The sequence below is a fragment of the Coffea arabica genome, chromosome 5c (assembly GCF_036785885.1).
Source record: "Coffea arabica cultivar ET-39 chromosome 5c, Coffea Arabica ET-39 HiFi, whole genome shotgun sequence".
Lineage (NCBI taxonomy): Eukaryota > Viridiplantae > Streptophyta > Magnoliopsida > Gentianales > Rubiaceae > Coffea > Coffea arabica.
This window is the reverse complement of record NC_092319.1, coordinates 43011050-43030189: the sequence shown is the minus strand read 5'-3', so window position 1 is coordinate 43030189 and position 19140 is coordinate 43011050. Positions and strand designations below refer to the sequence as shown.

The window sequence follows — 19140 nt, the reverse complement described above, 5'->3', positions numbered from 1 at the left end:
TTCCACTTTTTCCCTATAGTTTCAAAGTAAGTATTTCTGTCACCAAAACTTTATGGATTAATCTTTTATACATTGACAGTGTATATCTATCACGACTGCATGTACGGCAACTCATTTAAAATTTTAATTTGAAGTTGAAATTTTACTCATGTGTCATGCATCCAACCGTGATAATATATAAACTGTCAGTGTACATAAGATTTACCTAAATTTAATTACAACTGCTGAATTTACCAAGCAATATAAATTCTTACCCCAAAAAAAATCAAAATCAAATGATAACTGAATGATGACTATTATTTCAGCATAGTTTTTCGAGAAAGAAAAATATTTCCCTATGACAATAATAAAGAAGGAAATGAGGCTTTCATGAGTGCAGCAACTATAAGATTAAATCCAAAGAGTTGGTGATACCAATACAGTAAAACTGTTGTATCGACCTTCATGGCGGTGGAGAATACTTTCACCTTTTACAGCTGCATTTGCATATGATGAATTTGGTCATTATCTCTAGTCGTTCTCGTGCATTAGCCTTGTCCCATTTTCTTTGGCTTCTCATGTGGTAGATCACTGGATAGTCACCCTTAAACAGACCAATTTATGGAGCCATGTGAAAATTAATGTAAACAAGTTGATAAGACATTAGTGTAAACAAGTTCTGCAATCCAATAATAAGTCGAATTTTCTCTAGAAAAAGGAAGCTAATATAAGCATATTTCATACGGTACAAGGCTATAAGCCCTTTCAACTAACTCAACTGCAAAATAGGCTACAGGGGCCATTTTCTTTATTTTATGATGTTGCAAGCTTGAGCAACATCACTTTCTCTTTGAGCATCCCATGAGAAAATGCCAGCTTTTGACTAATGAATGACACTTTTTTCCTGGCCAAAGATTAGGTGCCTCAATTGTGAAAGATATTCTCAAGGATTCCCCATGCAGCATGTCCCAAAACCTATCCCAATTCCCATATTCCTCACATTCGACGGCCCAAAAAGAGAGGAGAATACCCCACTTTGTCTATTTATAAAAGGATGCATTTGGGATCTTGAAATTTCAGAGCCAGACAACAAATTCAACCATTTCCCATCTTTCCATTATGGCTCCCCTGGCTAAAAATGTCTCCATTCTCTTGCTTGTTCTCCTTCTTTCCTCTGTTCATGCTGAGGGTAGACTAAGCAAGCATGTCCCTATAATGGAAGCACCAGTACAAGCACCATCAATTTCTCCAGCACCAGCACCAATTGAGAGTACTGACTATCCCTATGGCCTTTACGGCGGTGTTTCTACTGTTTCTCCTACAAAAAAGACCATGACCGCAACTACGACCACCGCCCTTGGCGATGAGGAAGATGAAATTCCGGTTGAGGAAATCGACAGTGAAAGGCTTGCAAAAAACAATGCCGGGAATCAATACTCCAATGGTTACCCCAACAATTACAACAACAATGGCTACTCCTACAACTACAACATTAATAATGGATACTCCAACAATTACAACAACAATGGCTATTCGAATTCAGTCTACAATAACAACAATGGATATAGCAATAGCTACAGGAATGAGAAACAAGGAATCAGTGACACAGGGTTCTTGGATAATGGTAAGTACTATTATGGTGTTAACAATGAGAATCTGAATCAAAATGGGCATGAATCAGTGAAGGAAAATAACTATGTTGAAGGTTACTACGGTAATGGTGAAAAGTCCAAGTATGAGTTTGATTCGATGGAAGAATATGAGAAGCAACAGGGATATCCAGGGACAGACAAGTACTATAATCCTTGAACTTGGAAATCAGCCAAAAAGGAATGCAAAGGAGAAGATACGCATTTTAGCATATTTTACAACAGAATTCAAGCTAAATTATAATGGGATGTAATTTTTTTTTTCTTTCTTGATTTGCCTTCTTCACTCAAACCGTAGTTCCATTTGCGTTTTAACAAAATATATTTACGTTCAGAATGTAAATCAACTTGAACATAATATCGACTTAGTATATTTTTTTATAAGCCCTACACGTGTTGTTAAAATAGATTTAAGGCTTGTCATGTGAAATGTACATTTTTTTTTCCCAATCAGGATCGACTGGGTCTGTTTGGATATGAACATTTATTTCCAATATTATTTGACTTGTATCATAAACACATTTTCAACTAACTTTTTTATATTTTCAGTCATCTTTTTATTCACATATATCGAATCACAAAAACTGCCACAATATTAGTTTAAATAATTTTTTTTTCAAATGATCTCCTATCTAAACTTTGGATATCACATTATTTACAAAAAATATATATATATATATTTGCTTACCATACAAACGCATTTTTCAACCAACTTTTTAATCTTCCAAACTACCTTTTTTATCTTGCGTGTATCACATTATAATAAATGCTACACTTCATATTTCACATGATCTCCAATCTAGTAGATACACACTCCGTATCTTCTCACGTTTGATAAACATGTTAAAATTGAAAGTGTGAAATAATTTTTATCCAGTGTATTGTTGGTGAATTATATTTTATATAGGCATTATTTGGATTTAATGTTTTTTCCACAAACTATTTTTGGTCATGGGATCTACATTAACAAATTCGAAAAATAACTCCAAAAACAACTATAAGAACACACAATCTCGAATGCACTAAAATAAAATAAACACTAAACTTACTTCCATAAATTATGACGAGGCCATCAAGCACATAAAAAATGTTGAAATCTGAGGTCATCCAGAGGCCCAGAATTTCGTCCTTTAACTTTTTGTACATGGGCCAGAAACCCAGATGTTCGATTATTCGCAGCCTAATCCAATACGGTACTGGGCCACTCAAAATCACAGAATCCACAAACAGCTTTGTAAAAACCGGGCTTTTAAAATTAAAAAAAAAAAACAGAGAGAAAAGATGAATAGACTTTGCTTGTAGAAAAGGAAATCTAATTCCCAAACACTCCGCTCTACTTATAATATTCCGGGTTTAACTTCTTTGTTCTTCAAAATAAAGAGAAAATTTTCGCCAGAAGATTGTATTTATTTGTTGAGAATTAATAAAATTGTTCTAGGGTTTGACTGAACCGGATAATCTATGGCTCCGGCTCAAGATCCGAATAGTACCGGCGGCAGCAGCGCCGGCGCCACTAAGGATGAAGCGTCACTCAAGGTTCCTTCAAAAGACTTGAAGAAGAAGGATGACAAGAAAGACGAAGATCTTGTGAGTAATTTGTATAATTAGTGCTGAATTGTTTGAACTAGGAATTATGATGTCCAGTTATCGGACGAAGTTTATATCTTCGGTTTATTGAAAAATTACGAGTCTTTTTATTTTTATTTTTAAACTCAAAATGGGGGATAGTAAGTATGCTGAGCTTGATATTGAGTGATTCTTGTAATCTTTTGCAAGTGCGATATGTTTATGGGTGGTTTAATTTGTTTATTTATTTTTTTTGGATAAGTGAGTAGTATTAATTGTTTCGTGGCATTTAGATTCAGCTTGCTTTGCTGTTATTGGTGAAAAGCTTGTGCAAACGATGGGAGGATTGTGCTCTCTGAAGAGAGTTTTTATAATTGGATGGCTTTTATTGGTGCATATGCTTATCTGTTTATGTTTTTGATTCATCAAGTCCGAGGAAGATTTGGCACTGAAGCTGCAGCTAGAGTTGTATGTGGAGAGGGTACAGGATTCAGACCCGGGGTTGCAGAAAGTTGCCCTCGAGAGCATGAGGTACACGGGTTTATGTTGGTTTTTTTGTATGCACAATGATATTTGTTTCATAACAATAGTTTTTTTTCCCTAGCTTACTTGTATTCTTGTGGATGCATAGTGCTTCTTAGTGCCTTTTTCCTGAAATTCGAACCTATCAAAGATTGGTGCATTGGTAGTATTGTCAGGATGGATGAAACTCAGGGTTTTTTGAATTTTTGCACAACTAATGGTAAAGGGTCGCCTATTGCAGATTGTCTCGTTGATTGCTTGAAATGCCTGAACTTTATTTCTTATCCTGCTAACTCGAGTGGACTTTTCGGGGTTGCTGAATTTTCCTGCTGTTAGCCTGTTGATGCAGATAACCTTCCTTCTGGTGATTGAGCTGTCTAGCGTTTTCTAACCAAGTTATACATTTCTATTCATGGTAGGCAGGAAATTCGGAATGCAACAAGCTCTATGACATCAGTCCCAAAGCCACTAAAGTTCTTGCGTCCTCATTATGGAACATTAAAAGCATATTATGAAAGCATGGTGGATTCAGATTTGAAGGTGGGTATTATGCTTTTAGCGGGGAAGTTGTGTTAGTTTTTATCCTTGCAAAACTAACTCATTTCATTTACATCTTTTCCTCTTCCAGAAACTTTTAGCAGATATCCTTTCTGTTTTAGCCTTGACAATGTCTGCTGAAGGAGAAAGGGTATGTTTTGTTTCTTTACAATCCATGGGCAGACCATCCATACCTTTGACTTGTGCCTTTTTAATGAATTTTACTGTGTATCAAGGGAATATGTCTAAATCCTGTGTATTTTCTGATGGAGCACATGGGTATCCTTGTGTTGGTCTCTTTTTGTCTATCTGCACGGATTGCAGATTTTTCTTATTTAACCATTTTATTATCATAACAAATTGGTTAATGTTGTTCCAGGAGAGCCTGAAGTACAGACTGTTGGGTTCCGATGGTGATATTGGTTCATGGGGACATGAGTATGTTAGGTGAGCATGTATGTCTGTTTATAGGTTATAGCAAATGCATTATAGTAAAGTTAGTTTCTGTGTGGCCTTCTGAAACATCTCTTGCTACTGCTGTATGATTGAAGAGAGATCTGACTCATGTGTAACTCTAATTGTGATTTTAGTTTTGAATAGGTTCCTTGCTCACTTTGTTTTGTTTAGTTACTCTCTTTTTTAGGTGGTATTTTAATTACATTGATTGAGTCTTGAGCTTTTAATAATATTTAAGTGCTTGTTTCTGTCTGGATGTGCAAGCATACGGACAATATGCTTCAGGTAGGGTAAAATGGTTCTGTACTTTTATATTTTCATTTGAAAAGCTTTTCATGTAGCCTTCTATCGAGCATTAGACTGGATCATGATGTTTTATACTGACTCAACGACTAAAAGGATGCCTGTATAATTTACAAATTTTTTGATCACAACCCTGCATACCAGCAAAAGAAAAAAGCAACAGTAAAAGAAAGAACTTTTATGGTAGATACTTATCTTGCATTTTGTGCTGATTTCTTCTGATTTTCTGTAGTTGATGTTGCTTACAGAATGTTGTAGTTACAATTCTTTTAAAGTAATTTGGTTAATGGATGATCATATACTTCTTGTAGGAATCTGGCTGGAGAAATTGCACAGGAATATACCAAACGGCAGGTTAGAGCTTCTATTCTAGTTGACTTATTAATGCAGGTTTATTCATTAGGACAATTGGCATAATTGAAGTTTTTCATTTTGCATCTGGGGTCCCTTACATTATGTTCAAGAATGTTGTCTTTTTTGTATTGTCTCATGTACATAGATCAAGTTTATACGTTCTCGAAAAATTTTGCCAATATGGTAAAAGTAGGGAAAGCAATAGCATTTGCACAGGAATATGCCAAACGGCAGGTTAGAGCTTCTATTCTAGTTGACTTATTAATGCAGGTTTATTCATTAGGACAATTGGCATAATTGAAGTTTTTCATTTTGCATCTGGGGTCCCTTACGTTATGTTCAAGAATGTGGTCTTTTTCATATTGTCTCATGTAAATAGGTCAAGTTTATATGTTCTTGAAAAATTTTGCCAATATGGTAAAAGTAGGGCAAGCAATAGCATTTACGGTGCAGCTTTCCTAGTGAAATGGTAATTAGGTATCACATCTGTTATAGAGTATGAGCGGAAACTCTCTCTCTCTCTCTCTCTCGGATATGTAAGATACATCGATCCCTTGTAGCTCTGGCCTGGATCCTTTTTGGTCATCTAAGAGTTATTGCAAGGAAGGTCTCTGTTTTAGTCAAGTCCTACCTTATACTACATCATCTATGTTCAGGAGTTCGTGTGATCCTAAGTTCCTAACTAACGTGATTTATCATATGATTTCAGAGTGAGGATGCCCCATTTGATGAGTTAATGGAGCTTGTTCAGCAGATTGTGGCTTTTCATATGCAGGTAAGATGTTTTTAAGCATTTATATTTTTGTAAGATACCTGCATTACATTGTTACAAAGATATATGGTCTGTCAGTTCCCTGTTTTCACTCTGTGATATGCAAGCATCACCTATATTTTGGCATTTCTTCATTTGTTTAATGCATTTAACTCGTGTTTGCAGCACAATGCTGAACCTGAGGCTGTGGATCTCTTGATGGAGGTATAATAGCTTTCAATGTTATTACTATAGGTGTTGTAACTAAGGTTACATTTTTCTTTTGTGGGTGTGAAGCGAAATATTCTATCTGAAGTCTCTGTAAATTGCTTTAGGTTGAAGACCTTGATCTCTTGGTTGAGCATACGGACAAAACAAATTTTAAAAGAACCTGCTTGTACCTCAATAGTTCAGCTAAGTAAGTATATTTAGAAAAGCTGTTAGTTGAATTTCTTTTTTTTGCAATTCTAGTATAACCCGCCCTCCCCTTCTCCCAAAAAAAAAGAAAAGGGGAAAACAAGAAATCCAACCAACGAGAAAGCCATTTTTTTTCCTCTTAACTGAAAATGGGGTACGTTGTTGATCTGATTTTTGCAGATACCTTCCTGGACCGGACGACAACTTAGTTTTGGATATTGCCTACATGATTTATATGAAATTTGAAGAATTTCCTCGAGCACTTCAGATAGCTTTGTATCTAGATAACATGCAGGTTTGCTTATCGCGATATTGTGCTCTTTGTTATGGTTAATGTTCTAATCTTTACTTTATGGTTTGATTTTGATCTTATGTTTTGACATTGTCATTGCAGTATGTCAAGCAGATCTTTACGACTTGCCATGACCTTCTGCTGAAAAAGCAATTTTGCTACATTCTTGCTCGCCATGTAAGCCCATAAGATGTTTTTTTTGTAGTGAAAGATTGTTACATCAATGGAGTTTGAGTGTATTGGATGCTTTTTGGTTTTAACATATCTGGCTCTGTATGAGAAGTTATTCAATTGTCTAATGGATGACCTGTCTCTGTACCGGGGGTTTCTCTTGCTTGTCCAAGAGATATCATGCCATTGGCCCATTGACCATTTTTATTGGGGTTGATGAAATTTTTTTAGCAATTGATTGTTTTAAGATAATGAACTATTCTGAGTAGCTGTGTCATATTGATTATTTTTGTACAAAAAATATGTGGAAGGTTCTTGCCTTAGATGTGCTTCTGTTGGCTTTGATTGCAGGGCATAACTTTTGAGCTTGATGAAGAGATGTGTGCAGATGATGAAGAGAGGGAGGGACTACAAGAAATTATCAATAACGCTAAGTTAAGTGAAGGCTATCTTACACTAGCTCGTGATATAGAGGTCATGGAGCCAAAATCTCCTGAAGACATTTACAAGGCTCATTTACTTGATGGTCGGGCCAGTGCTGGGGCAAGCATGGATTCAGCTAGACAGAATCTTGCTGCAACATTTGTAAATGCATTCGTCAATGCTGGCTTTGGTCAGGTAAGAGCATGCTTTGTCAATATGTAAAATGGATAACTGCTTGTATTTATGTCGAATAAATTTCAATGCTTTCACATGCAGGATAAGTTGATGACCGTAGCATCTGAAGCTTCAAGTGGTAGCTCTTCCACAAACTGGCTTTACAAAAATAAGGAACATGGAAAGACTAGCGCTGCAGCAAGTCTGGTATGCCAGTTTACTTTCATCTTAGCTCTTCTCTGGTTATCACTCAGTTACAATATGAATGTTATTCTTCCCTGGCTTTTAGGGTATGATCCTTCTTTGGGACGTTGATTCTGGATTGGCTCAAATTGACAAGTACTTCCATAGCACCGACACACCAGTCATCGCGGGTGCATTGTTAGGAGTTGGCATTGTAAATTGTGGTGTCAAGAATGACTGCGATCCTGTAAGTTTTCTTCACCCCATGCCCTCCTCTTTACCCTGGTGGTGTGGAGTATTCTTTCATTAAAGGTTGCTTCTAACATGTTGCATTAACTATTAATCTCAGGCTTTGGCACTTCTAGCTGAATATGTTGACAGAGAGGATCCTGCTATTAGAATTGGTGCTATAATGGGCCTAGGACTTGCGTATGCAGGTGCTCAAAGTGAGCAGGTGAGCTTCCTTTGTCTTCTTATATTGGATTAATGGACTTTTAGATTGGGACCTTCCAAGATGGAAATCTATTCTTTTGTTTTTTAACAGCCATGGTAAAGTATGTGGAGTTGGATGTGCTGTCTTATTTGTATCTTTGCTGGCAAGACATGACTACTTGAATTTGAATCTTTTGTATCTTCTTGCAGATCCGGAGTAAACTAATTCCTATACTGAATGATGCAAAGGCATCCCTTGATGTGATTGCATTTACTGCAATCTCATTGGGCTTGGTATATGTGGGCTCTTGTAATGAAGATATTGCCCAGGCAATTATATTTGCGTTGATGGACCGAAGCGAATCAGAATTAGGTGAACCACTCACACGCCTATTGCCTCTTGGGCTTGGGCTCCTCTACCTTGGGAAACAGGCAAGGAAATTGTTGTTATATTCAGCTTGTTTGAAATAGATAAGTTTCTTGAATCTCCTATTAGTATGCGCGTCTTATCTACTGCTTTATAGGGCTGTTCCGTTTGATTGAGATCGGTCATTTGCATAAGTCCTCCTATATTGTTTAAACAGTTTTTGGGATCCAAATTTTTGTTGTTAACAGGAAAGTGTGGAGGCTACAGCTGAGGTTTCAAAGACCTTTAATGAAAAAATCCGGAAGCATTGTGACATGACACTGCTTTCTTGTGCTTATGCTGGAACTGGGAATGTCCTAAAGGTTTTGAACTAAAATCCCTGATTTGCAATTTCATGGTTAGCTAGTGGTTGTTTATTACACTATGTAATGGCATTTTTATCCGTGCTATATAGGTCCAACACTTCCTCGGTCAATGTGCTCAACATCTTGAGAAGGGTGAGACCTTCCAGGGTCCCGCTGTACTTGGAATAGCTATGGTAGCAATGGCTGAAGAGCTGGGCCTTGAAATGGCAATCCGGTCCTTAGAGCATCTTTTACAGTACGGTGAGCAGAATATTAGAAAGGCAGTTCCTCTAGCTTTGGGTCTTCTATGTATATCAAATCCGAAGGTACTTTAATCTCATGACTTATGCTAGTCATAGTAATTATCAAGATACCAAGAGGCAACTTTGTCTTTCAGATGCCTCTTTTTATCTATATTTTCCTTGCTGACTTTGGCTCGTGTCAATAGGTCAATGTCATGGACACTTTAAGCAGACTCAGTCATGATTCTGACACTGAAGTTGCTATGGTAGTTTAGACAAGCTTGTTATGTTTTTCAATCATCTTATGAAGTTTTCATCTTTGCTTCAGTATATGATTCCTTATCTTAAAACTCTTTTTTGAACTATGTAGGCTGCTATCGTTTCTCTGGGTTTGATAGGTGCAGGAACCAACAATGCTAGAATAGCTGGCATGCTTCGCAATTTGTCAAGCTACTACTATAAAGAACCGAGTCTTCTCTTCTGTGTAAGCTTCATTTCCTAGATAAGTGCATGCTGACTAGCATATTCCTGACAACCTAATGATTCTTTTGGCCCATTTGGCAGGTGAGGATTGCTCAAGGTCTTGTCCACTTAGGAAAGGGGTTGTTGACACTCTCCCCATATCACTCGGAACGGTTCTTGTTGTCTCCGTAAGTCTATTACTCCCCTTTTGCTCTTTCAGATGTAGATAGTTGCTCCAGTTTTGTGAAGTATTCTAATTTCTTATTTGCATCCTGTCTATAGTACTGCGCTGGCTGGACTAGTGACTTTATTACATGCATGTCTTGATATGAAAGCTGTCATCCTCGGAAAATACCACTACATTCTATACTTCCTTGTTTTAGCCATGCAGGTATTAAATCTCTTTTGTATATCTGATTGTTCCTTCCTTCCCCACCCAACAAAAAAAAAAATTGATTGTTTGAACGGTGATATTTATTCCTTTTCTTGAGCGATCCTATGTTCTTACTTCCTCTATTCTGCCATTGACAGCCAAGGATGTTGATGACGGTTGATGAAAATCTGAAGGCTTTGCCTGTACCTGTCCGAGTGGGTCAAGCAGTAGATGTTGTTGGCCAAGCAGGCAGGCCTAAGACCATAACAGGTTTCCAGACGCACACAACCCCCGTCCTCCTCTCTGCTGGGGATAGAGCAGAGCTTGCAACTGAAAAGTAAATTCTTTTCCCTATGCAACTCATTATTCTGGTATACATACATTTGGTTGTGCTGATATCAAATTTTGGTGCAGATACATTCCGCTGTCACCCATTCTCGAGGGTTTTGTCATCTTAAAAGAGAATCCCGAGTATAGAGATGATCAGTAGTAGATCTCAGGTGGACCACTTTATCTGCCTTCTCTTCTCCCAAGTTTTTGCTATGCATCAAGTTTTGATTCATTACGGAGGTGGGAGACTGCCACAAATTATTCCTCAGCTTTGGGGGGTTACTTACAAAGCTACGAGCAGAAAAGCACTCTTGTTAAACTGTTCTTCTGTACCTTCAAGAGAAAAAGTTTTTGTACATCTAATGTGTACGATTATCGATTTATTTCTCTTTGAAATAGAATCTTTTAGACGATTTCGCAAATTACTTGGCCTTTGTATATCTTCTCGATGGAATGTAACCGTAGGTGAAATCGCCGTTGCTTGTTAGGAACTTAAGTTTGTTGCACTTGGTCCTTAAAAAGAGTTCGAACGGAGGAAAAAAATCGACATCAAAATTATCTTGAAAGACTTGAACGGAGGACATGATCAAAAGAAGATGAGATGTTTAGTCAACATTAAAACTTGAAAGACTTGTAAATCAATCTTAACATCAAAATTATCTCAAAATTTCGCTACCGGCCAATGCTGGTCTTTCCTCGTAATATCTCTAGTTCTCTGCCCAAACATGAATTCATCATACCCTGTAATGCAGGTCTTTCCTCGTGATGGCTCCAGTTTCTCTACTGAACTGAGAACCACCACATACTGCATTTTGAAATAGTGGATAACCATGCAATGTTGTTGAAAGGTTTTATTGAGCCATCTGATGTGTTTCTATCCAGCTATACAACCTGTATCTCCTCCGCCTGTTCTTGCTGGATTAGATGATCAAGAATCTTAAAAGTCTTCCGGTGCATGACTACTATATGCTCAATGGCACATATGATCAGAGCTGTAATAAATAGAAGAATTTCCCCTTCAAATATGGTACAAGGCTATAAGCCCTTTCAACTAACTCAACTGCAAAACTGGCGGCAGGGGCCCTCCTCTTTATTTTATGATGTTGCAAGCTTGAGCAACATCACTTTTTCTTTAAGCATCCCATGAGAAAATGCCGGCTTTTGACTAATTAATGACACTTTTTTCCCGGCCGAAGATTAGGCGCCTCAATTGTGAAAGACATTCTCAAGGATTCCACATGCAGCATGTCCCAAAAGCTATAATTTCTTATGCCCACATTCTTCACATCCCTCAAGGCCTCAATCCCCGCAAATCATCACGGCTGAAAAAGAGAGAAGAATACCCCACTTTGTCTATTTATAAAAGGATGCATTTGGGATCTTGAAATTTCAGAGCCAAACAACAAATTCAACCATTTCCCGTCCTTCTCCATTATGGCTCCCTTGGCTAAAAATGTCTCCATTCTCTTGCTTGTTCTCCTTCTTTCCTCTGTTCATACTGGGGCTAGAGTAAGCAAGCATGTCCCTATAGTGGCAGCACCAGTGCTAGCACCATCAATTTCTCCAGCACCAGCACCAGCACCTATAACTAGTGACATCAGCTTTGCACCAACATATCTAGAAGTTCCCGCACCAGCACCAGCACCAATTGAGAGTACTGACCATCCCTATGGCCTCTATGGCGGTGTTTCTACTGTTTCTCCCACAAAAAAGACCACGACCACCGCCCTTGGCAATGAGGAAGATGAAATTCCGGAAATCAACAACGAAAGGCTCGCAGAAAACAATGCCGGGAATCAATACTCCAATGGTTACCCCAACAATTACAACAACAATGGCTACTCCAACAACTACAACAATAATGGATACTCCAACAGGTACAACAGCAATGGCTACTCCAACAGGTACAACAGCAATGGCTACTCCAACAGTTACAACAGCAATGGCTACTCCAACAACTACAACAATAATGGCTACTCCAACAACTACAACAGCAATGGCTATTCGAATTCAGTCTACAATAACAACAATGGATATAGCAATAGCTACAGGAATGAGAAACAAGGGATGAGTGACACAAGGTTCTTGGAGAATGGTAAGTACTATTATGATGTTAACAATGAGAATCTGAATCAAAATGGGTATGAATCAGTGAAGAAAAATAGCAATGCTGAAGGTTACTACGGTAACGGTGAAAAGTCCAAGTATGAGTTTGATTCCATGGGAGAATATGAGAAGCAACAGGGATATCCAGGCACAGAAAAGTACTATAATCCTTGAACTTGGAAATCAGCCAAAAAGGAATGCAAAGGAGAAGATACGCATTTAACATATTTTACAACAGAATTCAAGCTAAATTATAATGGGATGTAATTTTTTTTTTCTTTCTTGATTTGCCTTCTTCACTCAAACCGTAGTTCCATTTGTGTTTGCACAACTTTTTTGCTCTGAAAAGTAAACCAGTGGAACTTTTTTACAAGTCCTTGTGAATTGAATTGGAGTCATCTTACAATTGTTCCTTTGTGGCTGGTTCTGTTAGATTATTTAAAGCTACGGCGGTATATTCACTGTTCTCTTAGCAGAATTTTCCTGCTTGTAGCCAATAAAGCGATTTCAATTGATGTACTAAACAAATGAAAAATCCAGCAACTAGATTGCGAGAGCAGCAGGTTCCATGATATGGCCAAGATCTTTCGAGTCTCAATATATGCAGTGTGGGTTCTCGAATTAAGATTAGATTTCATAGGGTTGCTTGAGACTTCCATTTATGTGTCAAGTCACAATTGTATGGATATGGCAATGGTTGTGTTTGGATTATATTTTCTGGATTTTTTATAGAAAAATTACTATAACGATTTGATATATAAGAGGCAAAAAGATGATTGAAAAATGTGTTTATGAAAAACATAACAATTTTTCTTTAGAAATCTGCAATCCAAAGAATTCCTCCACCACATTTATTAACTTTCAAACTATATGTTTAATTTTAGGAGCTGATATTTTGCTTTGATTAGTGTCGTAGCTTATAAGTTATAACAGTTTGGCCAATATTATGGAGTGTTGAGTAAATCTAATATACAGTAACAGTGCATACATTATTATCATTGGATCCATGACATATGTATAAAAGTTAAATTTTAAATTTAAATTATATATAATTATTATTCTTTCAACGTTGATAGTGTATATACTGTATATATTATTAAGTATAAAAACATTAATCGTTACGTATCAACATGCAGCACTACCATATGAACTTTTTGGAAGTACCAAATGAGCATTACTAAGTTGGAAAAAAGCTTCTTTTTTTTTTAAGCTATTAAGTTGGAAAAAAAAATGGCCAGCAAATCTTTACAAAAGATTCAGCCAAAAATGTGAACTTGGAAGTAGAGGTGGCAATTTGGATTGAGATCCATTTATCCATCCATATAATTCATAATTAAATGGATTTGGATTATTCATTTATAGTATTGGTTTTAAATGGTTAATCAAAATAAAACCATTAAATTAAATGGATTTATATGAATTATCCACAAAAACCATATATATCCATTTACTTAAAAACCAAATAAAAGAAACAGAAAGGAAATGAACTTCTGAAACGGCTCGCCAGCCAATGGGACATCGCTCTCGCCGTTGCGGTCAGTTGATGTTGGGTGTTGGCCTCGGAGACTCAGAAAAACATGTCCGAGGACTTGGGGAGTCTTGGTAAGTTTGGACTAATCAGCTCACTACAACATTTCCATGGGCTGTCTTCTAAACTAGAAAAATGTGGAATAAGGGAACTAGTAAAATATTTAAATGGATTATAAATGGATAATTGGTTTTTATTTAATCCATTTAGATCCATCCATTTAGATCCATTTATTAAATGGATTTAAATGGATTGGATAAATTTTATCCACCATCCATTAAGTCAAAACCAATTATGAACCATTTATCCATTTTGCCACCTCTACTTGGAAGTATTCAACAAAAGTAGTACACATTTATTAGTTATACCGTCAAATCTACTTTGCCTTTTCAATTCTAATCACAAAACTCAAAGCCTACTATGATCATTAATCCTTTCTTGTGCATTTCTTGGAGAAAGTTTACTAGAGAAGAAAGTAAATTAGCTCAATTTAACTTACAAATTCACTCATTCTGACCCCATGTAGTAGTGACAAAAGTACATTTGATCCATGACACCACAATTTAAATGAAGTCTTTTTGGAAAACAACATTCCATTTCACAGCAAAATTGTACTCCTGGCCCTTTGCTTAGCAACCTTATCAATTCTTTTCCCGAATTCCAATATCAGATAGCACCACTTTACTCTTCTTCCTCTAGGACCCCTGCCCCAAAACAAAGGCAAATCCCTCCAAATCCTACCATTCCAAACAATGCGATTATAGTCCTATGACACATTCAGTCTGAAATTGCTAAACGTACACATCCAATATGACACATTCAGTCTGAAATTGCTAAACGTACAAATCTTCATCAGTTCACCTCGTAGTCCTCAATTTCTTGTTACAAATCGGAAGGAAATGACAAACTTCTCGATCCCTCGTCTAGTTTTAGATCAGTAGTTATTATTATTATAATGCTTTGACTTCAATTGCAAACTTTTGATGGATCTGATCTCTTTTCTATGTCTAAATACATTCAATTCATAAAAAGGTTTTCTCTGTGTTAAGAAATATTTGAGGTATTAATTCTTTGGAATAATTCCAAAAACTTCCCCTAAGGTTCCTAACAATTTCACTAAGCTCCCTTGATGTTTGAAAAATTACACATACCTCCCTTGTCATTTAAAATAATAATTCTACCCTTAAATATTTTAATGAAATTCCCTTATTTGGTATGCTTATACTAAGAATGAGTTTTAAAATTATTTTTTCATTCTTATTCCTTCTTATTCCTTTTCAAAATTTTTTTGAATAAAACCTTTCTAGTTTCTATTGTAACCAAATGTTGAACTAGTGATTTTTTTGAGGAGTTAATTTTATATGTTATTCAATGTTTTTGTTGATCTTTATTTCCTATTTTTTGGTACTAAAATAAACAATAAATAAAAAAGAAATGGTCCAAAAATGAATTATTTCAACATTTTTTTTTCTATCTTATAAATCTAAATCCATAATAAAGTACCATCAAAAGTATCCTATTATTGTGATAAATTTATTATTATAGTTGTTTATCAAATAGTAGGTATGGACATAAATAATTTGGCACCTTTTCCTTATAATTATACTAGGTAATCTTATAATTGTATAAGGAAATAAATTAAAACTCATTACACAAGGACATTTTTGGGTATTCATTTAAAAAATTGACCAAATCAATATTATTTTAAGATTTTGTTACTAAAACTATCACATCAAGGGAGATAAGTGTAATTTTTCAAACCTCAAAAGAGTTTAGTGAAATTATCAGAAATCCCAGGGGAGGTTTCTGATATTATCCCAATTCTTTGGGTTTCATCTCTGTGCTATGTTGAATACTTTCAATTGATAAAAGTGTTTAGCTAAAAGGTGTCAGATCTAAATAGTATTTTTTTTTAACAAAAGGGAGATTAACTTTAAAAAAGAGTCTAGATGCAAGGAAAAGTAAATGTGAATATGTGCATTTCCAGAGCGAAAAATAGACATAAGACAGGGATGATTACTAGTGTAATGGTCTCGGAATGGTTTCGTGCGTTATAATAAATATGTTCTTTTTCAGAAGTTCATCTTTCAGTTGTTGAAGCTTTGCACGGAAAACTCGAGCTATTAAATCTGGCCTATTCTCAACTTTGTCAGTTGGCAAAAGCAATTTTTTAATCTCAGGCCAATTCTTGTTGCAGGTCATCGTCAAAAAGATATCTGGTTTTCCATATCGCTGAACCAAAGACATAGCATCCATATATCGTCGACGCATATCTCGAGGGCCACCAATGAATGAAGCTGGCAGAAAAATACGTTTACCAATACTCGATGATGATGATTCACCACTGGAAATACTATCAACTATGCCTTGATAAATCTCTGTTCGAAGTCGAGCCTGTTTGCTTCTTCCTCTGTGGAAATCTAATCTGATTGACTCAATCTTGACATAGACATCGACTACATATTGCTGCAGTAATCTCCCTATATGTAATAACATTGATCGATCAGCATCTCGGATTTGCAATTTGTAGCAATAATACTCACGACATGAAACTGTGTTGCGCTTTCTTTTTCTTTGGTTAATAGCTGAAACAAACAGATAATGATACTTATATTATCTATTGATAAAAATAATAGATTACGTAAGATTAGCATATATCATAAGGAAATATAATATTCATAGGTTAACGATGGTATATAAAAACGATTATTCGCAATACCTCTATTTTCTGCATCAATGATAGCAGTTGCCGTCGTTGCTGTAGTTGCAGTTATAACAGTTTCTCCCTCACAGGTCACTGATGTAATATTGCTCTTATCTGGATGACGGATTTTTTCAATCCCTAGATGCCAACCTGGCTCTCCATTTGCAAAGATAAGAGGATATTGCAACGAATCATGACAAGCAAAATAATGCTTAACAATCTGCGTTTGACCATTCTTTCCATAAATTTGTATATGTTTAGAGTTAACATGTTCAGAATTTGTGCTCTCGGTCCAAATGGCTCCTACTTGCGACACAGTAGGTTTATTGAAAACTCGTTGATCTACAGCAGGCGTGGTGTCAAGTACAATCTTATAATCATCTATGCCTGGCAAATCTTGTAATCCTCGGAAAAATGCAGAGTAAGGATTAATCTTTAAGATTTCCTCAAGCTTTGTCACCAGTGTTTCTTGAAATCTACTTGAGATTGAGAGCCGCTGTGTTGTTTCATGGTCAGTGTCAACAAAGTAAAGTTGCAAGTTCCGTGGCTTCTCACCATCCTCTGGAATAAGTGGATTAATATAATGATACATTTGTCCCTGGATTCGAAATGTATAAACTCCATTGTAGTTTGCAGCCAAAGATTTATCAGAATGGATACCAATCGAAGTGAATGCAAACATGTTATTATAACTTCTAACACATCTGCGAAACTCAGCAGCCTCATCAGAGTCTTCTATATATAATAGCATAAGTTCTCTCGGCATCTCAGTAGGTAATAACTGTACCTCACCGGAGGCACAGCAAAAACTAGGAGGTTCCTGATGAAATCGTTTTGCATGACAATATGGACAACTTGGAACATCAGGCAATACAGCAGGTTCTGTAGCTATTGTAGTTAATGGATCAGTCACAGCTCGTTTTCTAGACCGACGTTGCCTACACAATGACGATTCACCAGCATCTAAATTAGTTGATGGAATCTCGTTAGCACCATCAGCAATAGACGCACAGACATTTTGTTCATTTTCCTGCAAACCAGCCAAAGCGTACTTAAGGACCATGAATTCAGTGTGCCTAAGTCAATCAATCTGACTTGTAATAGACAAAAACTAATATCTCACCCACTGGTTAGTCTAGCCATAGTACATGCCTAGATAAAACCACCGGTAATATAAGTAGTCTAACATTTATTGCAAGGGGTCTAAACAACAATCTTATTGCATGAAAGATGCTCAAAATAAGTACAAACATATGGTTGGAAATTGCTCTACATTACTGGGCAATACTGCAGGCTCTGTAATTATTGTGGTCAATGGATTAGTCACAGAGCGTCTTGTACACCGACGTCGCCTATGCAAAGATGATTCACCCGCATCTGAATTAGTTGTTGGAACCTCGCTAGCACCATTACCAGCAGACCTAGATACATCTCCTTGATTTTCCTTTAAAACACCAAAAACATAGTTAAAGATTGTGAGTTTAGTATGCTTAACTAAGTCAGACTCGTTTGTCTCACCAAAGTACATGTTTAGGCGAAACCACTGTTAACATAAATAATTTAACATTTATTCCAAAAGATTTAAACAACAATTTATATTGCATGAGACATGCTCAAAATAAGCACAGACATACAGCTCGAAGGTGCTCTGCATTGTTCTCTGCAAATGGCAATACTAAGCCCGAACCTAATGAAGATTCAACGACACCCATATTTGGCTGATTCACAGCATTTGGGTCATGTATATTAAAAGCCGTGACAGCTAATGTACACACTCCTAATGGCGCATCATTCTTTGTCCCACGCCGAGCAGCAGCACGTTGCTCGCGGCTCCTTCGATTTTTCTCAGCACGAGCCTCTTCCAAACTTCCATATACTCTATTTCGACCCATTCTCAAAGCATATTATACACAGCTCAAGCGGAAACCAAACAAACGTCTAAAATGAACCATACAAAAGAACCACAGCAACAAAAAAGAATTTCCAGCGAAGCCAATCAAACAGTGAAGTACTTTAAAACCAAAAGAAACTTTCTCAAGTTATTTCCGAAGCTACCAAAAAAAACCAAAAAGAAGAGCGAAAGCTAAAAAAAAAATCCCGCTGACCGCATAAGCTGTTCAAGTTATTTCCGAAGTTGCGAAAGAAAACTAAGAAGGAAAATTAGAGCCAAAAAGAGATTGAGCTCACGGCCTAAGTTTGCTGAACAGTAAAGCACTTCAAAACCAAAAGAAACTTTTTGAAGTTATATTTGCTGAATAGCTGAAAACACAAGCAAGAAAACAATGAGAGCAAATTGGTGACCGAGAACGAGCAAAAGAGAATAAGAGCCATGCAGACCCATAAACCGCTTCGGACAGCAACGACCAACCACGCGTGTACTGTAGCTAAACCAACTCACGCTTTTTTTGGACACCTGGTAAAGAAAGCCACTCACCCCTGGTAAAGAAAGGCACGCGGACAGCAGCCACCGCCCAC

General features: G+C 36.7%; 4 protein-coding genes across 6 annotated transcripts; 3 read left to right on the top strand and 1 right to left on the bottom strand.

The window, feature by feature from the left end:
• The first annotated feature begins 1073 nt into the window (after positions 1-1073).
• On the top strand, positions 1074-1893 carry LOC113689791 (uncharacterized). Its single transcript, XM_027207575.2, has one exon. It carries the CDS (start codon positions 1099-1101, stop codon positions 1786-1788), a length of 690 nt encoding a protein of 229 aa, XP_027063376.1. The 5' UTR covers positions 1074-1098; the 3' UTR covers positions 1789-1893.
• Positions 1894-2894: 1001 nt separating this feature from the next.
• On the top strand, positions 2895-10749 carry LOC113689790 (26S proteasome non-ATPase regulatory subunit 2 homolog A). Of its 2 annotated transcripts, XM_027207574.2 has the most exons (24): positions 2895-3215; positions 3625-3725; positions 4136-4256; positions 4345-4404; positions 4633-4700; positions 5324-5366; positions 6076-6141; positions 6304-6342; positions 6453-6535; positions 6715-6829; positions 6929-7003; positions 7349-7615; positions 7697-7801; positions 7884-8024; positions 8127-8231; positions 8420-8641; positions 8825-8938; positions 9031-9246; positions 9369-9428; positions 9533-9646; positions 9727-9812; positions 9907-10015; positions 10156-10334; positions 10412-10749. In XM_027207574.2, the coding sequence occupies exons 1-24, from the start codon at positions 3090-3092 to the stop codon at positions 10485-10487; spliced, it is 2691 nt and encodes an 896-aa protein (XP_027063375.1). In that variant the 5' UTR covers positions 2895-3089; the 3' UTR covers positions 10488-10749. The 2 variants fall into 2 exon arrangements, with proteins under 2 accessions (XP_027063375.1, XP_071907123.1); XM_072051022.1 differs by lacking the exons at positions 2895-3215; positions 3625-3725; positions 4136-4256; ... (1 more) ...; positions 4633-4700; positions 5324-5366 and adding an exon at positions 5532-5600.
• Positions 10750-11708: 959 nt separating this feature from the next.
• LOC113691131 (uncharacterized) lies at positions 11709-12846 on the top strand. Its single transcript, XM_027209344.2, has one exon. It carries the CDS (start codon positions 11762-11764, stop codon positions 12605-12607), a length of 846 nt encoding a protein of 281 aa, XP_027065145.1. The 5' UTR covers positions 11709-11761; the 3' UTR covers positions 12608-12846.
• A 3065-nt stretch (positions 12847-15911) lies between these two features.
• LOC113689514 (uncharacterized) lies at positions 15912-19092 on the bottom strand. Of its 2 annotated transcripts, none has more exons than XM_072051020.1 (4): positions 18300-19092; positions 17939-18109; positions 16681-17695; positions 15912-16546 (listed from the first exon to the last, which is right to left on the bottom strand). In XM_072051020.1, the coding sequence occupies exons 1-4, from the start codon at positions 18555-18557 to the stop codon at positions 15981-15983; spliced, it is 2010 nt and encodes a 669-aa protein (XP_071907121.1). In that variant the 5' UTR covers positions 18558-19092; the 3' UTR covers positions 15912-15980. The 2 variants fall into 2 exon arrangements, with proteins under 2 accessions (XP_071907121.1, XP_071907122.1); XM_072051021.1 differs by having other exon boundaries at positions 15912-16441.
• Between the last annotated feature and the right edge of the window lie 48 nt (positions 19093-19140).